Raw genomic sequence first — 24,399 nt, forward strand, 5'->3', positions numbered from 1 at the left:
GGCCAGTGACTATGTGCCAAGTCTCTTTAATTGATATAGTCTAAAACCTTTTGGATATTCTTGCTGATATTGTTTGTGTTGTAATGTATTTCCTGTACCTTCTCTTCTTCCTCAGAACGGCATCGTCACAAAGGACTTAACTAGATTAAAAATGCTTCTCTCAGAAATTGAGGTAAGTGTGTGTGAGGTGGTCTTGCCTTATGTTGGGCTATGAGTATTGATCATATTTAAAAGTGAATGACACTGCAGGTTTATCACCTGTTGCAGTCCTCAAGAGTTCAACTAATTGTGTGAATAGACATTAAACGTTATTGGCTTATGAATACAATACATCTCTCTCCCTTTCTCTCTATCTCTCCCTCTCAGGCCGTTCGTAGCGAGATGGCCACAGAATATACAGACGACAACCAGGAAGGTGAGCAAGTCATCCTCGTGCAAAAAAATATATTTGGATGCATTTATATACAGTAGCAGTCAAACGTTTGGACACCTACTCATTCCAGGGTTTTTCTTTATTTGGACTATTTTCTACATTGTAGAATAATAGTGAAGACATCAAAACTATGAAATAACACATGGAATCATGTAGTATCCAAAAAAGTGTTTTTGAGATTCTTCAAAGTAGCCACCCTTTGCCTTGATGACAGCTTTGCACACTATTGGCATTCTCTCAACCAGCTTCATGAGGTAGTCACCTGGAATGCATTTCAATTAACAGGTGTGCCTTGTTAAAAGTTAATTTGTGGAATTTCTTTCCTTCTTAATGCATTTGAGCCAATCAGTTGTGTTGTGACAAGGTAGGGGGGGTATACATAAGATAGCCCTATTTGCTAAAAGACCAAGTCCATATTATGGCAAGAACAACTCAAATAAGCAAAGAGAAACAACAGTCCATCATTACTTTAAGATATGAAGGTCAGTCAATACGGAAAATGTCAAGAACTTTGAACGTTTCTTCAAGTGCAGTCGCAAAAACCATCAGGCGCTATGATGAAACAGGAAAGGAAGACCCAGAGTTACCTCTGCTGCAGAGGATAAGTTCATTAGAGTTAACTGCACCTCAGATTGCAGCCCAAATAAATGCTTCACAGAGTTCAAGTAACAGACACATCTCAACATCAACTGTTCAGAGGAGACTGCGTGAATCAGGCCTTCATGGTCGAATTGCTGCAAAGAAACCACTACTAAAGGACACCAATAAGAAGAAGAGACTTGCTTGGGCCAAGAAACATGAGCAATGGACATTAGACCAGTGGAAATCTGTCCTTTGGTCTGATTTTGAGATTTTTGGTTCCACCCGCCGTGTCTTTGTGAGACACAGAGTAGGTGAACGGATGATCTCCGCATGTGTGGTTCCCAGCGTGAAGCATGGAGGAGGTGTGACGGTGTGGGGGTGCTTTGCTGGTGACACTGTTGGTGATTTATTTAGAATTCAAGGCACACTTAACCAGCATGGCTACAATGGCATTCTGCAGCTATACGCCATCCCATCTGGTTTCCGCTTAGTGGGACTATCATTTGTTTTTCAACAGGACAATGACCCAAAACATACCTCCAGGCTGTATAAGGGCTATTTGACCAAGGAGAGTGATGGAGTGCTGTATCAGATGACCTGGCCTCCATAATCACACGACCTCAACCCAATTGAGATGGTTTGGGATGAGTTGGACCGCAGAGGTGAAGGAAAAGCAGCCAACAAGTGCTCAGCATATGTGGGAACTACTTCAAGACTGTTGCAAAAAACATTCCTCATGAAGCTGGTTGAGAGAAAGCCAAGAGTGTGCAAAGCTGTCATCGAGGCAAAGGGTGGCTGCTTTGAAGAATCTAAAATATATTTTGATTTGTTTAACACTTTCTGGCTTACTACATGATTCCATATGTGGTATTTCATAGTTTTGATGTCTTCACTATTATTGTATTGTAAAAATAAAGAAAAACCCTGGAATGAGTGGTTGTGTCCAAACCTTTGACTGGTACTGTATGTCAATGTTTGGATTCATAACTTCAGTTAGGCTCAATGCTCAGATTCGCTTCAAAAAGGAAAGCTCTCATTTAACGCCTGGTCGCTGAATATCGAAAGATGAAGCCTTTAGAATTGGATTTCATTTTCACTTTGACACAAGTCTCAAAAGTTTGACTCAAAGTCCATACTGTATGTAGGAGGTTATTTACTGTAGGAATGGTGAGTGGGATGTTTTGTTGATACAATGATGTCTTTGTGGTCAGAAGTGAGGGATGGATGGCAGTTTCGCCCCCCGCCTAGAGGAGTTACCAGCAGTGAGGAGTACACGCTGTGTAAAAGGTAATGTTATTGTACGTTGCTGACTGTTATAACAGTGGCATAAGACCATAGTTCATATAACATATTGTAATTGGCATGTTGTATGTAATCACTTTGTCATGTTTGGACATTGAGTGGCCTACAATTAAAGTCATTGTTATTGTACTTGTATTATGTCCACCTGCTGCAAACATGGGCTTGCTTTACAAGCAACTAAACATTTATTATCACTGTCACCTAGCTAAGTAACTGACCCAGTTTTTCAGTGTTGGTTCAGAGGGTGAGGCCCTTTAGCTTTAGGCCCTTGGGGGTTGGTTTCCCGGACACTATTGGAAATTGAAAACATTTGAACAAGTTGAGGCCACCTGGTGGAATGTCCTGTTGTCCTCCCCCTCCTCCAGGTTCCTGGAGCAGGGCCTGTGCCGCTACGGTGCCCAGTGCACGTCGGCCCACTCCCAGGAGGAGCTGATGGAGTGGCAGAAGCGCTACGCCTCGCGCCTCATCCGCCTCAAGCAGCAGCAGGACAGCAAACACTTCACCGAGAACTACATGGAGGCGCTCATCGAGAAGTGGATGAACTCTCTCTCCCCTGAGAAAGTGGTGAGTTAACCCTAGTCTAGTCACTTATCTATGGCCCTGTTAGAATGTTGTAAAAATACACCCTCCCTTACTAGAAGTAATCACTGATTTAACTAGTGGAGGATAGGCAGAGAGGCTGGGCGCTAGGGTCTTGTTCTTATACATTAAAACACACGCTTCCCTCCTCTCTTCCTTGAAGTAGTCACTGATCTAACACAGATTGAGAGGTGGAAACAATGTTTCAATCACATAGCGTTCACCAATCACATAGCTTTCACCAATCACATAGCTTTCACCAATCACATAGCTTTCACCAATCACATAGCTTTCACCAATCACATAGCTTTCACCAATCACATAGCTTTCACCAATCACATAGCTTTCACCAATCCAGCCACGTCAGATCAGGGATTAGTACTTCAAGGAAGGGAGGATGCTTGTATTGGAACAGATCCCTTGAGGCTGAGTCAGGTGGTAGATGCACTGCTGTACTCTCAGCATGTGTTGATTTTTAGACTCGTTGACCCTCTCATTTGTGTTTACTTATCTCAAATAAACTGCCCTTCTAATGTAAATTGTATTAAGCTGTTATGTCCTCGTTTTAGCAAGACTTAATTTTGTTAAACTCTCCTTAACTTGGCATGAATGGTGTTGTGTTCTGTTCCTGCCATAGTTGAGTGACTATTTGGATGGCGTCAACGTGGAACACAGCTCCAACCTGTCTGTAACTGTCACCACCAAGAAATCAGCTCACTCCTGGACCTTCTCCCTGTTCTGCAAGGTAACAGGGGCTATGTCTCACTCAATGTCAGCTCCCCAAATGGCACCCTATTCCCTATATAGTGCACTACTTTTGACCAGGGCCCATAGGGTTTTTGGTCAAAGGTAGTGCGCTATATAATAATAATATATAGGGAATAGAGTGCCGTTTGGGACTTAAACAATGGTTTAAAAATATATATATATTTCCAAAAGCCCCACACAAGTAGATTTTGATTTGAAATCAACATCTGGCTGTTATCCATAGGCCATACATGGCCATATCATTGAAAGCAACTCAAAAGGCCAACTTTGATAAAGACTGCTCCCACACACAGGCAACCTCCGCATTTAGATTTTGCCAGCGGTTTGGTCATGCCGACCTTTATCAAGACATTCTCATAACACAGATAAAATAATTTTGCAGAAGTCGTGTGTGGGAGTCATTTGTATCATTGACTGAAGTAGTATTTCCCCCCATTCCCAGCACCACTGCAGGCGACCACGTGCGTGTGGGTCTGAACATTCTCTCAAAGCCAACTTTTTCATATACCCATTGATATACTCTTATACTGTAACTTACTGACTGACAATGCTTCCAAAGAGCACCCACATGTGAAGCAAAGTAGCACTTCAGCTGCCCTTCATCTCTGATTGCCCACTCTCACACTTTCTTCCCCTCCCCCTCAGCCTGTGAGGAAGCTGTACCGCATCGCCCTGCTCTACGATGCCCACCGACCCCACTTTTCCATCACGGGCGTGTCGGTTGGCGATGCCGGTGCCCAGCGGCTGCAGGCGGAGGCAGAGGGCTGCCAGGAGTGGACGGCGGGCGAGGAGGCGCTGGCGGCCAACAACGGCATGGACCACTGCATCTACACGGTGGCAGTGGGCTTCAGCACCGAGATCTTCGGCACCTTCCGCCAGACCATCGTCTTCGACTTTGGCTCGGAGCCCGTGCTTATGCAGCGCATCATGGTGGACGCCGCCTCCATAGAAGGTTGTTTTTTAGTTTAGTTTAGTTTCAATGATAACATACAACCCCCAAAAGAACCTCCCACCCTCAGTAGTCCCAAGCTTCTAACATATAAAATATAAGCAAAACTAAAATTATTAGGAAAAGAGAAGTTGAGTTATATTGATAATGGGTTGCATTTGTGACATTTCTTACAAGGCCTCAAAGTGCTTAGCAATGTATTGGAGGTAACTAAACTCACCCTATCCACCACCAATGTGTAGCATCCACCTGAGTGACAGGGCAGTCTTCTATATCGGCAGACTTACGTTAGACTTCTTTTACGATTTCAGACGTGCAAATACAATGTCCAATGTCCTTCTTATCCTTTGGTTATGTAAAAAAAAAAAAAAAGAAATCTGTACTGGCCAGTCCTCAGCTTTAGTAGCAGGCCAGTATTTCCCATGATTTGGGCCAGGTGGATCTGCGTGAGCAGAATTTTCCTAAGCTGGAAGAGGATTTGAAATAAAATAATACTTGTGGAATCAAAACTTCAGAACATTCATAAGAACACTGTTAGCCATTACTATGTTTACAGACAAGAGCATGAAAGCTATTGATAAGATTCTATAGGATTGGAATAACAATATCAGGATAATATAGGTCTCTATGAGTAAGAAAACCTGCAGATTCCCCAAATCCCCTGTGACTTACAGTAAAATGTATATATGGCCCATGCGGGAATCAAACCCACAACCCTGGTCTTACCAACTGAGCCATCAGAACCAGTCAAGCGCAGGCCAATATTTCCCTATAACATGCTCAAGTGTCAATATTAATGTTGGAAGGTGTGGTTTTCACAATAAACCCTCCCCTCTCCAGACCTGGAGCACCTGATGCAAGCCAGGCAGCAGCTCCTGATGACGGCCAAGCGCTGGGACCCGTCCTGCAAGGCCATCGTGGAGTTCAGCCCCAACGAGACGGTGGACCTGGACCGCAGCCTGCTGGCCCGATACCAGATCCCCCTGTCGGCCGACCAGCTCTTCACCCAGTCGGTGCTGGACAAGACCCTGACCCGGGACAACTACCAGGCCCGCCTGCACGACCTGCTCTACATCGAGGAGATCGCCCAGTACAAAGAAGTCAGCAAGTGAGTGAGAGCCTCTGTTGTTGAAGTCTTTTGTTTCCAATCAGTCCTATTCTGAAAACCTTCAACCACTGACAATGGATTTTATTGCTAAAAATACACTTTTTAAATAGTGCTTAATTGTAATGAGTGTGTACTGATTTTGATTCTGTATTTTCTCGGATGGGTTGGTCCTTTAGTGGTCCTTTTATTGAGGTTTAGTCAGTCACACCTCTTGATACCCGCGAATAGACATTTAGTGTAATGTTTTATATACCGTAGTGTGTAGACAATATGGAGCAACAGTCTGGATTGAGTGGAGGTCTGTGAGACTGTGGCCCACCACAAGGTGTCAGAGTCGATCTTCCACAGTAAAAGGGGTTGCCTGTGTGTGTGTGTGTGTGTGTGTGTGTGTACAGTACACACGTGGCCAGGCACACAGCTAAAGCCCTTTTTAATAATGCATATCTCCTCGGCATCCCCAGAGATTTCCCCAGAGCAGGAAATGTGTTTTAGAACAGAAGTAATTTATTGTGTATAAAAGGAGGCGCCTCCCACAAAACCCCCCTGTAATTCGGCACCTGCTACTCTCCTCAGTGGAAGGTGAGAAGGTTACCAGGTTATTACAGCAATCCAACCCTGATTAAGACCGAATCAAAGGCCCCCAAGCCTTCGCTCAGTCAACCGAGTGGAAGTAACCAGGGTTGCCCTCCCCCTCCCCCACTTCTTCACTGGTCCCCCTCATCACTGTTATTGTCATTTGCCTGGGGCTGAGGAACGATGGATTCTTCTCAATCATCAAATTTACCATTGAGGGCCGGTTTCCCGGAAACAGATTAAGCTGAGTCCTGGACAAGAAGCATGTTCTATGGAGATTCTCCATTTTAGTGTTTTTATGTCCAGGACAGGGCTTAATCTGTGTCCGGGAAGTATGGCTTCGTGGGGTGACTCTGTTCATCAGAATAATCTGATCCAGGACCTGTGAATTTCTGGCTTTGCATACATGCTCATTTGATTCAATACAGACTATATAATACTTTACAATATACCGTGCATTTGGAAAAATTCAGACCCCTTGACTTTTTCTCAATTTTGTTACATTAGCCTTATTCAAACATTTATTATCTACACACAATACCCCATAATGACAAAGCAAAAACAGGTTTTTAGAAATGTTAGCAAATTTATACAAAATAAAAAAACTGAAAAATGACATTTACATAAGTATTCAGACCCTTTACTCAGTACTTTGTTGAAGCACCTTTGGCAGCGATTACAGCATCGAGTCTTCTTGGGTATGACGCTACAAGCTTGGCACACCTGTATTTGGGGAGTTTCTCCCATTCCTCTCTGCAGATCCTCTCAAGCTCTGTCAGGTTGGATGGGGAGTGTCGCTGCACAGCTATTTTCAGGTCTTTCCAGAGATGTTAGATCGGGTTCAAGTCCAGGCTCTGGCTGGGCCACTCAAGGACATTCAGAGACTTGTCCCGAAGCCACTGCTGTGTGCTTAGGGTCGTTGTCCTGTTGGAAGGTGAACCTTCGCCCCAGTCTGAGGTCCTGAGCGCTCTGGAGCAGGTTTTCATCAACGATATCTCTGTACTTTGCTCTGTTCATCTTTCCCTCGATCCTGACTAGTCTCCCAGTCCCTGCCGCTGAAAAACATCCCCACAGCATGATGCTGCCACCCCAATGCTTCACCGTAGGGATGGTGCCAGGTTTCCTCCAGACGTGACGCTTGGCATTCAGGCCAAAGAGTTCAATCTTGGTTTCATCAGACCAGAGAATCTTGTTTTCTCATGGTCATAGAGTCCTTTAGGTGCCTTTTTGGCAAACTCCAAGCGGGCTGTCATGTGCCTTTTACTGAGGAGTGGCTTCCGTCTGGCCACTCTACCATAAAGGCCTGCTTGGTGTAGTGCTGCAGAGATGGTTGTCCATCTGGAAGGTTCTCCCATCTTTACAGAGGAACTCTGGAGCTCTGTTAGAGTGACCATCGGGTTCTTCTTGGTCACCTCCCTGACCACGGCCCTTCTCCCCCAATTGCTCAGTTTGGCCGGGCGGCCAGCTCTAGGAAGAGTCTTGTTTTTTCCATTTAAGAATGATGGAGGCCACTGTGTTCTTGGGGACCTTCAATGCTGCATACATTTTCTGGTACCCTTCCTCAGATCTATGCTCTACGGACAATTCCTTCGACCTCATGGCAGTTTTTTTCTCTGACATCCACTGTCAACTGTGGGACCTTATATAGACAGGTTTGTGCCTTTCGAAATCATGTCCAATCAATTGAATTTAGCACAGGTGGAAACCGGATGCACCTGAGCTCAATTTCGAGTCTCAACAAAGGGTCTGAATACTTATGTAAATAAGGTATTTCAGTTTATTTTTAATATATTTTCTAAAATGTCTAAAAACCTGTTTTCGCTTTGTCATTACGGGGTATTGTGTGTAGATGGAGGGAAAAAAATGTATTTAATCTATTTTAGAATACAAAATGTTGAAAAAGTCAAGGGGTCTGAATACTTTCCAAATGCACTGTAATTAATAATACACAATAATAGGCTATATAATACAAATATGAATATTGTATCAATAATACTATAATATAGTCTAATGTCCCTGTCAAATACCCTCACAGTATTGCTGTCTTGATAAGAGATGTTGAACTCAGAGAAAATTATTTTGGCTGTCCATGAACAACCCATGACTACTTGGCCCAACTCCAGTGTCCTCTTTCTCCCCAAACAAATGATCATTCAACAATCAATCTGCAATTCTGTCTAATTAAGGTCCCTAGCTTACCTAAGGGACTCCCAAAGCTGACAAACATATGGTCCAAGTCAGTTTTGCCACTCTGCTGAAATAGTGATGAATTGGTAGATTTTCATGCCAAACAAAGATCCGTCTACCCAACACAAACATGTTTCTACCACTAACAGCTGTCTATGTGAATGCCTCCGGGCAAAAAGTTTGCCTTGTAAACCACATGGCAAAGTTAGGCCCTCTGTGGATAACAACAACTACTGTTTGCATTTAAATGAATGTGAAAAGGTCACATTACTGGAAGTAAAGAGGTTACATTGATTCAACCTTATTCCAGTAAAACATGGTGCATATCTTGACGCGACGACTCCAGTCCAGTCCCATTTCATTGCTAGCTAACTTTGCTACCGTCCAACTCTCTCCCCTCCCAAGTTCAACATCAAAGTCGCCTCAGCATTGGATAAAAATGCTAATGTCCATTTCTGGCTAACTTCGCTTAGGCCCACTCTCTGCATGTCTCCCCTCTCATCAGTCACATTAGCATTTTCTAACAATGCTAAGGCTCCCATTACTAGCCTCATTTCTGGCTAATGACGTTAACTCTCCTCTCCCACCAGGTTCAACATCAAAGTCAACCTCCAGCTGGTCACCAGCTTCATGCTGACGGGCATCTCGGGTGGCGCCAAGTACGCCCAGAACGGGCAGCTCTTCGCCCGCTTCAAGCTGACGGAGACGCTGTCGGAGGACACGCTGGCGGGCCGCCTAGTCATGACCAAGGTGAACTCAGTCTTGCTGCTGCCCCTGGCACGCCAGGAGTGGTGCAGCCAGCCCCCGGGGGTCAAGGAGCGGGTCTACGAGGCCTGCATCGAAGAGAAGACCAAGGACTACATCTTCCTGCGGATATGCAAGGACTGCTGCGAGGAGCTGGGGTTGATACCTGATAGGGAACTGCAGGTACGGACCAAATACGTAATTGGATAACACTGTGTGATTGACCTAGCAACAAGTGGCTACAGAGGAGTTGATTGGTTAGAATCGATAATTAATTTTTCATCTGAGATTTAAAAAATGGCAGCTGCCACTAGGTGTTTTTCTATTTATTTTTGTGGGTAGGTTATTGGATGAAAGGATCCAAAGTCCAGTATGGCGTCAGTGCCATTATGTGTAGTTCAATACAACACATAATCACACCACGGGGGAGGTCTATGCTTTTGAGTCTTCCTTGACATGGCGTCAGCCTCGAGAAGCTTGTTTATGTCCCATGTCACCACTGTCAGAGGAGGTGGCATAGAAACTATTCTATGATTCAGGTGAATGGTTTCAACCCCCAAAAGGCCCACCACCCCATCCTTCTTTCAGCCCAGGGCCAATCTCCCATTCCATTGTGTCCTCTACCAATTGAGAGCTAAGAAATCATTAATGAAAGCCTCACCTCCACCTCTCCAACGTCTGATGCTTTAGCGAAAGCTAACTCTCAGGGTGAAAGGTCCCTGTATCGATTACCACGTCACAAAGGTTAGCGCCGTCGACGGTAAGGCTGGCTCTCCAGGGAAAATTGCACTCTGCCAGCGCGGCGAGAGATCCAGATTACTTTGCCCAGTGGCGGCTGAAGGCTGATCTTTCTCGCCGGTGTGAATGATTGGCTGGTGGGGAAAGTGAGGCCCGGGCATGAGCAATTATCCAAACAACCCTGTTGCTGGGAATATAATCTGTCCATCATGTTTTGGAGAGTGCCGCTTGGTTGCACGTGTCTTTCTATCTCTTGGTCTTTCTGTCATTATCTTGCCATTTTGAATTTCTCTCTTCCCTCAATGTTTTTATTGTAATTTTTTTATCTTCCATCCCCCTTTCTCTCGCTTCCTTTCTCTCTGTTTCTCTGTCACTCTCTTGCTCTCTCTCTTGCTCTCTCCTCCCTCTCTTTTTTGGTTTCCTTCTTTATTCCTCTTTCTCCACACTTTACTGCTGGCCTCTGTACCTGTTAGCAGCTCATGTCTGGCTAAGTGATTAGGACAGGGCCCGTGGCGATGGGGGAATTAAAGCTAGCTATCTAGCCACCCGGTGGAAACCCATGCTATTATGAAATTAAACAGAAGTTTGTCAGGGGGAGAATGTGCCCCCTAGCCTCCCTAGTTATCAACGAAGAGCCTTGATTGCCAGTGCCAAGCAGACTGACCCCATATAAGGAACAAATGTAGGGATGGAATCCAGACAATAAAACGGAATTCAACAATATAAAACATTTTTTTGAACTTGAATGTTGCATTGAGCGCAGCTTTCACTATATGTAGCTGTTAGCGATGATGCTAATGAAAAATCTTCTGTTAGACGGAAAGGCTTTCCCAAAAGCCTTCTCAATTAAATGTTAAGTACAAAGTAGCCTATGCTTAACTGGCAGAATGATATCATGATTATTTGCATTAATCCAGTGGGTATTTGTTTAGCAAATTCTGCCATTACATGTGCGCCTCAAACATCTCCAGCCTCTTTCTAGGTGTGCAATAGAATTAAAGGGTAACTACACTAGGGCCGTATAAAATCTGCAATGCGGAGAACACGGACGGAATCACAGAATCCAGACATTAAAATGGAATTAAACAATATTCAAAAACGTATTGAACCTAGTAGGAAATGAACTAACTTTCAATACATTTAGTTGATTTGCCCAAGTTTATCATCAGACATGAACAGAATGCATCAGTGAATCGTATTTCCTGCAACTTTCTGAAGAGGCAATGAGAATTCCACGTCTGTGTGTGCGGTGTATCTACTGCTATATGTAGCTGTTAGCGATGATGGTAATAAAAAGTATTCTGGTAGATGGAAAGGCTTTCCCAAGAACCTTCTCAATTAAATGTTAGTTATACAAAGTAGCCTATGCCTACCTGACAGAACGATATCATGGTTATTTGCACCAATCCAGTGGTTATTTGTTTTGCAAACTCTACCATCACATGTGCACTACAAAAACATTTCTGAACAACAGCCTTTTCCAAGGTACTCACTGGAATTAAAGGGTGACTACACCCCAAAAATCTAAATTTCGCAATTGTTTTCCTGACCTCAAGTGGTATTTTGATGTGATTTAAGTATTGTTGTGGACTTCAAAGATCCAATTTAGTTGTTTTTATATATATAAAAAAAGTGATTTTGAGAGCGAAAACCTGGAGAAAAAAACTGAAAGAAACAGGATTTTATAGGGCCCTATACAGTGAGGGGAAAAAGTATTTGATCCCCTGCTGATTTTGTACGTTTGCCCACTGACAAAGACATGATCAGTCTCTATAATTTTAATGGTAGGTTTATTTGAACAGTGAGAGACAGAATAACAACAAAAAAATCCAGAAAAACGCACTTTAAAAAAATTATGAATTGATTTGCATTTTAATGAGGGAAATAAGTATTTGACCCCTCTGCAAAACATGACTTAGTACTTGGTGGCAAAACCCTTGTTGGCAATCACAGAGGTCAGACGTTTCTTGTAGTTGGCCACCAGGTTTGCACACATCTCAGGAGGGATTTTGTTCCACTCCTCTTTGCAGATTTTCTCCAAGTCATTAAGGTTTCGAGGCTGATGTTTGGCAACTCGAACCTTCAGCTCCCTCCACGGATTTTGGAATACCCATCCATGACCCATTGTCAATGCCCTGGCTGAGGGAAAGAGGTTCTCACCCAAGATTTGACGGTACATGGCCCCGTCCATCATCCCTTTGATGCAGTGAAGTTGTCCTGTCCCCTTAGCAGAAAAACACCCCCAAAGAATAATGTTTCCACCTCCATGTTTGACGGCGGGGATGGTGTTCTTGGGGTCATAGGCAGCATTCCTCCTCCTCCAAACACGGCGAGTTGAGTTGATGCCAAAGAGCTCGATTTTGGTCTCATCTGAACACAACACTTTCACCCAGTTCTCCTCTGAATCATTCAGATGTTCATTGGCAGACGTCAGACGGGCCTGTATATGTGCTTTCTTGAGCAGGGGGACCTTGCGGGCGCTGCAGGATTTCAGTCCTTCACGGCGTAGTGTGTTACCAATTGTTTTCTTGGTGACTATGGTCCCAGCTGCCTTGAGATCATTGACAAGATCCTCCCGTGTAGTTCTGGGCTGATTCCTCACCGTTCTCATGATCATTGCAACTCCACGAGGTGAGATCTTGCATGAAGCCCCAGGCCGAGGGAGATTGACAGTTCTTTTGTGTTTCTTCCATTTGCGAATAATCGCACCAACTGTTGTCACCTTCTCACCAAGCTGCTTGGCGATGGTCTTGTAGCCCATTCCAGCCTTGTGTAGGGTCTACAATCTTGTCCCTGACATCCTTGGAGAGCTCTTTGGTCTTGGCCATGGTGGAGAGTTTGGAATCTGATTGATTGATTGCTTCTGTGGACAGGTGTCTTTTGTACAGGTAACAAACTGAGATTAGGAGCACTCCCTTTAAGAGTGTGCTCCTAATCTCAGCTCGTTACCTGTATAAAAGACACCTGGGAGCCAGAAATCTTTCTGATTGAGAGGGGGTCAAATAGTTATTTCCCTCATTAAAATGCAAATCAATTTATAACATTTTTGACATGCGTTTTTCTGGATTTTTTTGTTGTTATTCTGTCTCTCACTGTTCAAATAAACATACCATTACAATTATAGACTGATCATTTCTTTGTCAGTGGGCAAACGTACAAAATCAGCAGGGGATCAAATACTTTTTTCCCTCACTGTAAATGGTTGCCCCGTCCATGAAAAGGAGTGAGGGAGACCGACACTTTGAAATCTTAGCATTGCATTTATTGATGATAGGCCATTGATTAATATGTCAGAGTGCAGTTGTTCAGAGCCACTTGTTTCCAGCCTCTCCTCTAAACTGGATCTTTATTTAGTCACTCAAAACACTTGGTTTGAGTGACCTAAATGAGTGACCACAACATCTGACTCACTGACTGCTCCTGACCGTCTGACGACTGACCAAGACCACCTCTGTCTTCTGATCGTCCATGAGTGACCACTCCTGTGTTCCCCTCTGACCCAGGTGGAGCTGCAGTTCCAGTTGAACCGCCTGCCCCTGTGTGAGATGCACTATGCTCTGGACCGCATCAAAGACAATGGCATCCTGTTCCCAGACGCCAGCCTTACTCCCACCATCCCCTGGAGCCCCAACAGGTACACACACACACACCATTCCTGTAGCCCCAACAGGTACTATCCAACCCCCCCCAGACCAGGGGTATTCACATCTGAGCCTGGAGGTCTGCTGGTTTTCTGTTCTACTTGATAATGAATTGCAACCACCTGGTGTCCCAGGTCTAAATCAGTTCTCGAGGATAATAATGAAAATCAGAAGTGGAACTGGCTTCGAGGTCCAGATTTGAATTTGTCTGCCATAGATCCTCCAACCCCTGTTCCATGCTGTGCAAACAGATTCAGGACAGCCATTGTTAATCAGAATCTTCCCAACAGTCCCCTTACTCACCCCCATCGATCCATGTGAGGTTTTGCCATGAATTTTGGCGGAGGACATTTTTCAATAAAGATTATGCAATAACCTACGTGTGTGTGTGTGTAAAATGTTATTCTAGCTTGCATACTCCTTTAGGTTAAATACAGAAGTCTCCCTAAAACATGCATGGTAAATTAGCTTCGCTAATACGTTCACACCGGAATGAAGTTGAGAAAGGTGACCGAGACTAGCTGCCCTCGCTGACTAGGCAGACATTTTGAAAAGCTGTCAGTTCTCCCGGCTTTAAGATATCTCGTCTAAAGTCAGAGAAATGTTGGAACGCCACAGATTAATCTTTATTGACAAGAACCCAAGAGTCAACTGTCAAGACTAATCCTTTGCTTCCAAATAATTAATTAATCTGGTTTCCTGAATATGATTGACACTGTATAGGCTTTGATTAAAGTTTTAATTCGCTGTAACTTTTGACAATGTTTATTAGGACAATCACCCCCTAAACTAGCTCCATATGGCAGTATCCAGCTTTGGATAAAGTCCGTAAATACTATTGGTCCATATGTGCTTCACGTCATTAAGATAATTGTATGAGAATAAGTGGTATTAAAAATGGGTTTGAAATAATATGGAAAGTGTTGCCTGTTAGAATAAGTAGGTTATATTGCTTGTCACTAGTTATGTAGGCCGAACAAAGCCCCTGCCTTGCCTGACTGCATGGGGACTATTGACTGCCATGTTGATTGGTCATGAATAAGCTATTTGGCCAGCGCCAATGCACTTGTCTCCTGTGTCTGGGTTTCTCAGACCAGCTGTGCACCCTGTGTCTGTTTGTTTCACCACCCATACATAATGCTTTTGATCAGCCTCGCCAGCCAGCCATACCAAGGCCTCGAGAGTCCTCACCCCTCTTCAGACCTCATTACTCTGTGTGTGGGCCTCCCAGCTCAGTTTAAACCCTGACCTGGCTCTCCATTCATCCCCACTGACCTCTGAACCCATCCTTCTGCCCTACCTATTCACAGCCCCATCACGGTGCTTACAGCTGCCTTTAGCATGGCTGGGCCTGTATATGATCGACTGGGCGGCTGTTCAGCTCCACTGGGCCAGTGCTTTCTAATGAGGCCCGGGATGCTAGTAGCCTGGGAGACTGGCCCACGGTTTATCACACTTAAGAGGGTGTGGAAGTGGGGTTTGGTGTGTAAATATGATCTATGTCCCCTCCTTGTTAGGGATCCCATGAGCGACGCTGCTTGTGAGCCAGCCAGCAAACTAATCGACTTAGTTTCAATGGGAATCTCATCCCCCTCCTTCCTCCCCTATCTCACCCCCTCTCTCTCTCCCACCCTGCAGGCAGTGGGACGAGCAGCTGGACCCGCGTCTAAACGCCAAGCAGAAGGAGGCCATCCTGGCCATCACCACGCCTCTCACCATCCCCCTGCCCCCTGTGCTCATCATCGGGCCCTACGGCACGGGCAAGACCTTCACCCTGGCACAGGCCGTCAAGCACATCCTCAGGCAGGACGACAGCAGGTGAGGCGGGCACCACACGCCAACACCGCTACGGCCAGATGGGTCGCTCTAAAAGGGCAAAGGGCGAAAGGGCAAGGTTACTGCTGCTGCTGGGGCTACCGGCAGCCTTGGAGTTGACATTTAGTTAAGAAAACACTCAGGGTGACATTGTCAAGTTGGGTGTATCTTCCAATCAGAATGTGTCACTGAAGGCAATTGGAGGATGTGTGTGGGTTATGCAAATGTACGTAGATTGGGATTGAGACAGCGATTGTTTGGTTGATTGTGTTTGGATGATTGAATGACAAATCGAAGACCATGTTACTCTGCAATCTCCATTCAAGTGAACCATGTTGTGTTCAACTGAATTGTCATTACAACGGCCTGTGGAGTCTGTTCCAACAGAATGCCTTGTAATAGAATGCGAAATGCCCAGAAGGTTCCCGCTCTTCCACTTTTTGCTCATTCTCTTGTTAGTACGGCGAGACGCTGACAGGAAATGATATTGGCTGGTGTAAAAATAGGAAACGACAATGTTTCCTGCGTTTTTATACAAAAATAAGAGAATACATTGTGGCATTTGGCCTTGAACATAATATGTTTTATTTTATAAAGCTTTCATACATAATAAAAAAATATGTTCTGAAAAATGTGTAGGAATGCAATATTCATCTGAAACTTTCCAACTGAATATGTTAAATATTATATGGTGGGAATGAATTATGGATGTTTTAAAAGCAGATACAAGGAGGGTGATTGACCCCTATAGACAGTTGTTCATCATGTTAACTTTCTGAGAAATAGGAACATGCAGTCCTCGGTCAAGTGCACAACGTTCCTGCAACGCTGTTTAAGGGATGTGTTAACATATTCACTTAAATGAATGTCCTAGAATTGTCAGTATTGCCTCAAAGTAGAAACAGTAGGTGTTATGTCACTTCTAGTCAATGATTCTCTGACATACCTACTTGTCTTTATTATTAAGGCCTGCCGTTTTTCTTCTTAAGTCCTGACACATTTGTCCCCTATTTTTTTTCTGCAGGGTCCTCATTTGCACCCATTCCAACAGTGCGGCTGACCTGTACATAAAGGACTACCTTCATCCATATGTAGAAGCTGGCAACGCGCATGCAAGACCTCTCAGGTAAGGGTCTACAAACGCTCTACAAGGGCAGCACCTCTTCAGAACACTGAGACCCTCATAAGAAACAATACAATGCAATACTTGCTTTATTCCAAGATATTCATCATTTTTTGCTGTACCAGTACCCAACCTTGAGAGTTCATTGCTTACACATCTTTAAAGGAACATGTCTGCCGCCTGAAATCAATCCCCACCTCTTGTGAACAGTGTGCTTTCGGGCATTCAGTTCTCACTGCTGCCTGAGACATCAACAAACCCAAATCCACTCATAGTCGCATGGAATCGCAGTCAAAACCAATGATCAGATTGATCCATCCACATCATTGAGGTTAGAGGTGCAGTGGAACAGAACAGCGGTTGCCTTATGGCTGTGAGCTTGGCAGACCTCAATCTTTCTGAGGAGATGTGTCCTGGCCCCACAACACAGCAGCTGTGACATGCAGACTCCTATATTCCTCCCTTTCTCCCCTACACTCCATCTCCTTCCCTCGACTACTGCTTCAGTGACTCTTAATCACAGTAACTGTAATCCAGCCCCCCAACAAAATAAAAATGTATCCCTGACTTCTAGCCAGACTCTATGTGGCAGTGAAGGCCCTGCAGGGGGAACAAATGACTTGTTACACTTGACTGATGGCTTGATACCAAGGGCTGTGTTTGGGAATCCCACTGTAATCGCCATGTAATTGGGCGATCAGCCAATTTCTCCCGGGGCTTTGTGTGCTTAGCCAAGTGAGAAGGCCATACGTGTACATGCTGAAGGCGATACACAGACAGTTCTTTAGGTCAGCTAAATCCTGTCGAGGCACAAAACCCCATAAGGAATGAGACGATACAACCAATGGAGTGATATGAAAATGTCAGGACAGTTGCAAAATGCTAAAAGTATAAAAAGTCGATGTTGCTGATTTGTGTGTCTACTTGTCAATTGCAAGTAGAGTAATAGAAATGTAAAATAAATAATCCCATCGTATTAAAACCAGTAAATGGATACTTCTCTATGTTAATATGTATCTGTTGCTGTTGATTTGTCAGCCCAGTTTGTCTGAAATTAACCATCCCACTGTGTCCTCTCTCTCTCTACCCACAGGGTATACTTCAGGAACCGCTGGGTGAAGACTGTCCACCCGTTGGTGCAGCAGTACTGTTTGATCTCTAACACACAGTACACTTTCCAGATGCCCGAGAGGGAGGACATCCTCAGGCACCGCGTGGTGGTGGTCACCCTCAGCACCTCCCAGTACCTCTGCCAGCTGGACCTTGAGCCAGGTGAGTGGCTAACCGCTGACATAGCATATCCACTCATGTAGCATACACAGCTTACGTAGCATACACAGGTGCTTGGTTTGCTAACTGCTTAACGTAGCAAATATGGCTAATGTAGTAGCATATACTGGACTGGTGCTTGGATTGCTAACTGCTAACATAATAGGAATACACAGATAACCTAGCATACGCAGATAACATAGCATACACCGCTAACGTAACACATAGATAAGGTAGCATATACTGGTGCTACAATGACTTGATACATTGAGCTGTATAGCCACATTAATCAACATGGAACACACAGCTAATGTAGCACATAGCAAACGTAGCATACACTGGTGCTATAACTATTTGATACAAGGAGCTGTATAGCTAGGAACATACTGTAAAAGCCTTTAAATGAACCCAAGTGAGCGGTGCAACTGCAAACTGCTTGTTAAGACGGCTTAGGCTACATGCAAATGTTATGCATTTAACAAGCAGTTTTGTTTTAACAAGCTCATAAAGTCAACAGAATGACAACAGGGCCGTTAAACGATCCCAACACCCACCTACCGAGATGTAGCTACATCACACATCTCAAACCCGCCCCAACGCGTCTTTTGATCAGCCGCCACGCCTTCCCCGTAACGCCAGGAGACTGCATGGCAGAGAGTTTTACCAAGGCCTCGTTTAATTTTAAGGAGTAAAAAAGACGGTGGAAACAAAAACCAATTTGTCAGCAGCGAGCTAATAACCGTCTCTAATGTGTCAGCGGAGGGCTTTGTCTGTTGCTTAGGAACACCATCTGCCTGTTTCCAATGCGCTTTACATTATTAGGCCCCTCCCCCCCTTGCGTTTCATCCATCTCCCACGCTCGCTGTTGATGAAAACCGCCGACAAATGAGGCAATTGGGAGCCCCTCACACAACTTTGTAGTGATGACAAATCACAAATCCTGTACACATGTCGAACAGGTTGCTTTGGCTCTTATCTTTTTTTGTTTTGGCTTTTCCATCTCCTCTTCTCTATGGGCCAGGCTTTTGGCAGCCTGTGGTTTGTCTGTGTATGTGTGAGATGACCGAGAGAATTACATTTGTCTCCTAGAACTACATTTGACTCCTAAATAGTCTACCTCCTAACACCACCGCACCCCCCCAGTGCGCTCCTTAATCCCCCAGTTCAGGCCAAATTCCACGGCCATCGTTAGTCATGATGGATAGCGGGTATGGAAATGCAATTTGGCCCCTGGTTTCTGGACGGCCCCGAAAGGCATTTACAGCCCCCCTTCATATCCGCCTGCCCCCGCTCATAAACAGAACAGAACCTGCCTTACTTCCCTCTTTTACGGCAAGCCTCGAGGTACACTACAGACCCATATGTAATTATCATTGTACATCATTCCTATGCGTTATGCGCCGCATTACATATTTATGAGGGTGGAGCAGCAGGGAGCGGTAGTGCTAGCTTCACCTTTGGCTGGGGTTAGATGACTGGGGTTAGAGGTCACCTATAGTGCATGTTGTTAATAATGACTCATATGACAATGGGAGGTGAAGTTATGGTACTTTGGTGTCTTTGTAGTCTCTTAACTGACATACAGGGTGCTATATGCAAATAACCCTACTACAATAGATGGTAGAATGTGCTTTATATTTTGTCTCTTGCTCAAGTGCAACAGCAGTTCCAACGCTCAACATGAATACAAACTTTGTCGTGCATTTTGCAAAAGATTTTGTTGTAAAGATAAATATTGTAATATGACCTTGGACTATACAGAACATGAATGCATTCCACTCCTGTCCGTTTTTTTTTTTATTCTGAAGTATGCTAGTACCAAAAGTTCAAGAAAAATCCACGAAAACCCTCCAACGGCCTCGATTGATCCGTTTCTCCACCATCATACTGTATGTCTCCACTTGTCCTGTGGAAATGGTGAGGCGTTTGGACACGGCTGTATGGTGGTTGTTCCTTCCACCTCTCCCTGCCTGCTCTGCTCCGACAGTCCTCTACTATGCCGTTTCATCCTCATGTGCCGAGCAGCGCTCGATCCCTTTCAAACGTCTGCAATACCAGCTTTAGTGTGTATAGGGGCTGCTGTCTGAAGTTGAGGGAGGGAAAGAGATGGGGCAGAAGACAAGCCCGCATTTATCTTTTTTCTTCTGTGTATTTGTTTGTTTTTGCTGTCGACTCAATCGCAAAGCCAGACGGACAAGAAACAAAAAACTAACTGTCTGTACATAACCTTCTCCTCATGGGCTGAGCAGGGTTTTGAGTATTTTAAATCAGGGATACCACTGCTCAAACCCTTTCAAACGGCTACTGTTGAAGATGGATAGAGAGGGGGCAGAAGATAAACATTTTTGCTCCAATGTGTTTTTTTTGTTTAGATGATGCAATCACAAAACCAGACAGGCAAGACACAAAATAAGAGCTGGAACAATAAGCACATCGAAAGTAAAGCCTACAGGTTTACAGAACGAAGAGTAAATGAGAGCGTTCGTCATAGTTTATTTGGGGTTAGAGAGTTCATGTTTGTCAATTTTAATATTGAAAGGACAATGCGCTAGTAACGACTAAGACCAACACATCGGAACGTTGGACCCCGATCCAAAAGGACCAAACTGGAAAAGTATACATAGCAGATCTGTACCACACAATATCAAATCAATCATTATCCAATGAGGTTGTGATGTTACAAGTGTCATTGTGTATTACTAATAGCATCTACCATAAGCACCACAGACCAATGCATTGCTGATGTCTTGACCTTGCTAGCCTGCAATGACCCGTGCACCATTTGTTTCAAGGAGCCTAATGAATCCTCACCTCATGGTAATTAATGGGTCCTCTAACGGTGCTGTGACTGAAATGGTTTATTGTGTTCTTGTGTGTCCGCAGGGCTCTTCTCTCACATCCTATTGGACGAGGCAGCCCAGGCCATGGAGTGTGAGACCATCATGCCTTTCGCGCTTGCCAGCAAAAGCACCCGCATCGTGCTGGCTGGGGACCACATGCAGGTAAAACTGCGGTTTAGGATGAGGTTTATGATGATGTCATTGGTTTAAACAAACTCTGACCTTTTGAAACGAACTCACTGTAACTCCTTTTTAGGGCCTTGAGTTTTTCTTGGTCAGGTCATGTAGTGGAAAAACTTGGGCCTTACTCATATTCTCTCATGCAAATGACCTCCGAGTTCTGTAGTCCTTTGCCAAGCTAGCAAATAAAAACCAGTGTATCCCCCAAGTCCTTTACATTTCCATGTGCTTTGGACTCCGTCGTTAGCCTGTGGCTAACTTCACATTGGCCGTGAGTGAAACAGACTGAGGAAAGAAAGAACTTGGCAGAGAGAGCATGTTTACCTTTCATAGTCCAGTCAGACGAGGCAAACTAAAGTAAACTCCCCCTGTCAGTCAAGCTTTGTGGAACACTCTTATTTCTGTTTCTTTTTGTGTTCTGAACATTGTGTTTATTGAGTGCAACAGGAAAGGATTAAGAGTGGGCAGTAGATAAATACACCTGGCGGGAGTTTAACCATGCCATAACGGTTTTAATTCTTTCTCTACTCCTTCTTGCGACCTCTCTCAGAAGGAACAATGCCTCGAAAAATGCTCAATTCTCCTCTCCTGCCTCTCCTCTGTCGCTTTCTTTCTCTCTTGCGCTCTCTCTCTGTCTCGCTCTCTTTCTGTCTACCTCTCTCTCTCCCTCTACATCTTTAATCTGTTGCACTTTGTCTGTACGCTACGTGTCTGTTGCCAAGGAGGATTTCTTTGCCCCTCTCCTATTCTGTCTGTTATCACTGTTCATTATGGGATTTTGTTTTGTCTCTCGGCTGAACGAAGTAGGCTGAGAATAGTGTATGAAGGTCCTCGGCTCCTATTGACTTCAGGTCTTCCATTCACTGTGTGTGCCTCTTTAAAAGCCTGGCTGAACTTTTCCCCTGAGAGACTGGGAGGTTCAACCTGGAGCTAAATTACCACAAACACAAAACAATCTACAGTGAGGGAAAAAGAGAATTTGATCCCCTGCTGATTTTGTACGTTTGCCCACTGACAAAGAAATGATCAGTCTATCATTTTAATGGTAGGTTTATTTGAACAGTGAGAGACAGAATAACAACAAAAACATCAAGAAAACGCATGTCAAAACTGTTATAAATTGATTTGCATTTTAATGAGTATTTGACCCCTCTGCAAAACATGACTCAGTACTTGGTGGCAAAACCCTTGTAGGCAATCACAGAGGTCAGACGTTTCTTGTACTTGGCCACCAGGTTTGCACACATCTCAGGAGGGATTTTGTCCCACTCCTCTTTGCAGATCTTCTCCAAGTCATTAAGGTTTCGAGGCTGACGTTTGGCAACTCTAACCTTCAGCTCCCTACACAGATTTTCTATGGGATTCTTCTTCTTGAGCCACTCCTTTGTTGCCTTGGCCGTGTGTTTTGGGTCATTGTCATGCTAGAATACCCATCCACGACCCATTTTCAATGCCCTGGCTGAGGGAAGGAGGTTCTCACCCAAGATTTGACGGTACATGGCCCCGTCCATCGTCCCTTTGATGCGGTGAAGTTGTCCTGTCCCCTTAGCAGAAAAACACCCCCAAAGCATAATGTTTCCACCTCCATGTTTGACGGTGAGGATGGTGTTCTTGGGGTCATAGGCAGCATTCCTCCTCCTCCAAACACGGCGAGTTGAGTTGATGCCAAAGAGCTCGATTTTGGTCTCATCTGACCACAACACTTTCACCCAGTTCTCCTCTGAATCATTCAGATGTTCATTGGCAAACTTCAGACGGGCCTGCATATGTGCTTTCTTGAGCAGGGGGACCTTGCGGGCGCTGCAGGATTTCAGTCCTTCACGGCGTAGTGTGTTACCAATTGTTTTCTTGGTGACTATGGTCCCAGCTGCCTTGAGATCATTGACAAGATCCTCCCGTGTAGTTCTGGGCTGATTCCTCACCGTTCTCATGATCATTGCAACTCTACAAGGTGAGATCTTGCATGGAGCCCCAGGCCGAAGGAGATTGACAGTCCTTTTGTGTTTCTTCCATTTGCGAATAACCGCACCAACTGTTGTCACCTTCTCACCAAGCTGCTTGGCGATGGTCTTGTAGCCCATTCCAGCCTTGTGTAGGTCTACAATCTTGTCCCTGACATCCTTGGAGAGCTCTTTGGTCTTGGCCTTGGTGGAGAGTTTGGAATCTGATTGATTGCTTCTGTGGACAGGTGTCTTTTATACAGGTAACAAACTGAGATTAGGAGCACTCCCTTTTAAGAGTGTGCTCCTAATCTCAGCTCATTACCTGTATAAAAGACACCTGCGAGCCAGAAATCTTTCTGATTGAGAGGGGGTCAAATACTTATTTCCCTCATTAAAATGCAAATCAATTTATAACATTTTTGACATGCGTTTCTCTGGATTATTTTGTTGTTATTCTGTCTCTCACTGTTAAAATAAACCTACCATTGAAATTATAGACTGATCATTTCTTTGTCAGTGGGCAAACGTACAAAATCGGCAGGGGATCAAATACTTTTTTCCCTCACTGTAGTTTAGCCTGTGTCAGATTAGAGGTAATTGCTATTGGGGGGGTTTGTGTGTCTTTAGCGTATCTTAATCAAAGGTGCTGTTGAGTATGTTTTTTTTCCGGAGCACCTCGACGTGTTATGCTAACTTTAACTCTTTTATTATTTCTTATTGTGGCATTGTCGAAGGAACCTGCAAGTAAGCATTTAGTTGGACAGTGTTTATATACCATGTGTATCCTGTACATACGACTAATAAAACTTGAAACTTGACAAATCACGCTAATGGCGCCACATCTCTGCAGAAATGTAGCGACTGATGATAAGATACTGGCATCTTTGGTTTTGGAGACACAGGTACATTTTATTTTATTTAGATTTGGTTGGACGGGAACTCATTGATTTGGAGCATTGTTATGTACACAGACTACGTGACATGAGCTGTCGAGGAAGTTATCTTTTGAGTACGGCAAGACGGTCTGTTCCATAAGCCAAATGGACATTACCTGAAACCAAAAGTAGATTAGATATTGCCACTAAATATTTACAGTTCCAGTTTTATTGACTACAAATGCAGAAAATACAAAACTCCAGTCAGGCTATATCGTCACCTGCACATCCCTGTTGAATTGAAAAGAAACAAACGAAAAATAAATTGAGTATGTTACTCAAGATGCATTTTACTCAAATGTTTAAGGGTTGCCCTCACTTAATAATAATAATAATAATAATAATAATAATAATAATAATAATAATATGCCATTTAGCAGTCGCTTTTATCCAAAGCGACTTAGTCATGTGTGCATACATTTTTACGTATTTTCACTTCTCTACCTCCATCTCTCTCTTTTCCCCGTTCCCTCCCTCCAGCTCAGTCCGTTTGTGTACAGCGAGTTTTCTCGAGAGCGGAACCTGCATGTGTCGCTGTTGGACCGGCTGTACGAGCACTACCCAGCCGAGTTCCCCTGCCGCATCCTGCTCTGTGAAAACTACCGCTCCCACGAAGCTATCATCAGGTAGGTGTGAACTTTATCACGCCGCCAAGAGGGGGTGGGAGGGGAAGGATGGGGAGGAGGTGGT

The 24,399-nt window shown here is 44.4% G+C and overlaps 1 protein-coding gene across 1 annotated transcript in view; it reads left to right on the plus strand.

Moving 5' to 3' along the window:
* The window catches only part of LOC121532542 (probable helicase with zinc finger domain), a 66,327-nt gene that overhangs the window by 8,895 nt on the left and 33,033 nt on the right, over nt 1–24,399 (plus strand). Inside the window, 14 exon segments of the mRNA XM_045209672.1 lie at nt 116–172; nt 367–415; nt 2,227–2,302; nt 2,683–2,881; nt 3,534–3,641; nt 4,310–4,616; nt 5,454–5,721; nt 9,072–9,408; nt 13,467–13,597; nt 15,243–15,422; nt 16,444–16,545; nt 17,636–17,814; nt 20,695–20,813; nt 24,190–24,335. Coding sequence (XP_045065607.1) covers nt 116–172; nt 367–415; nt 2,227–2,302; nt 2,683–2,881; nt 3,534–3,641; nt 4,310–4,616; nt 5,454–5,721; nt 9,072–9,408; nt 13,467–13,597; nt 15,243–15,422; nt 16,444–16,545; nt 17,636–17,814; nt 20,695–20,813; nt 24,190–24,335 — 2,258 coding nt within the window.

The sequence above is a fragment of the Coregonus clupeaformis genome, chromosome 30 (assembly GCF_020615455.1).
Source record: "Coregonus clupeaformis isolate EN_2021a chromosome 30, ASM2061545v1, whole genome shotgun sequence".
Lineage (NCBI taxonomy): Eukaryota > Metazoa > Chordata > Actinopteri > Salmoniformes > Salmonidae > Coregonus > Coregonus clupeaformis.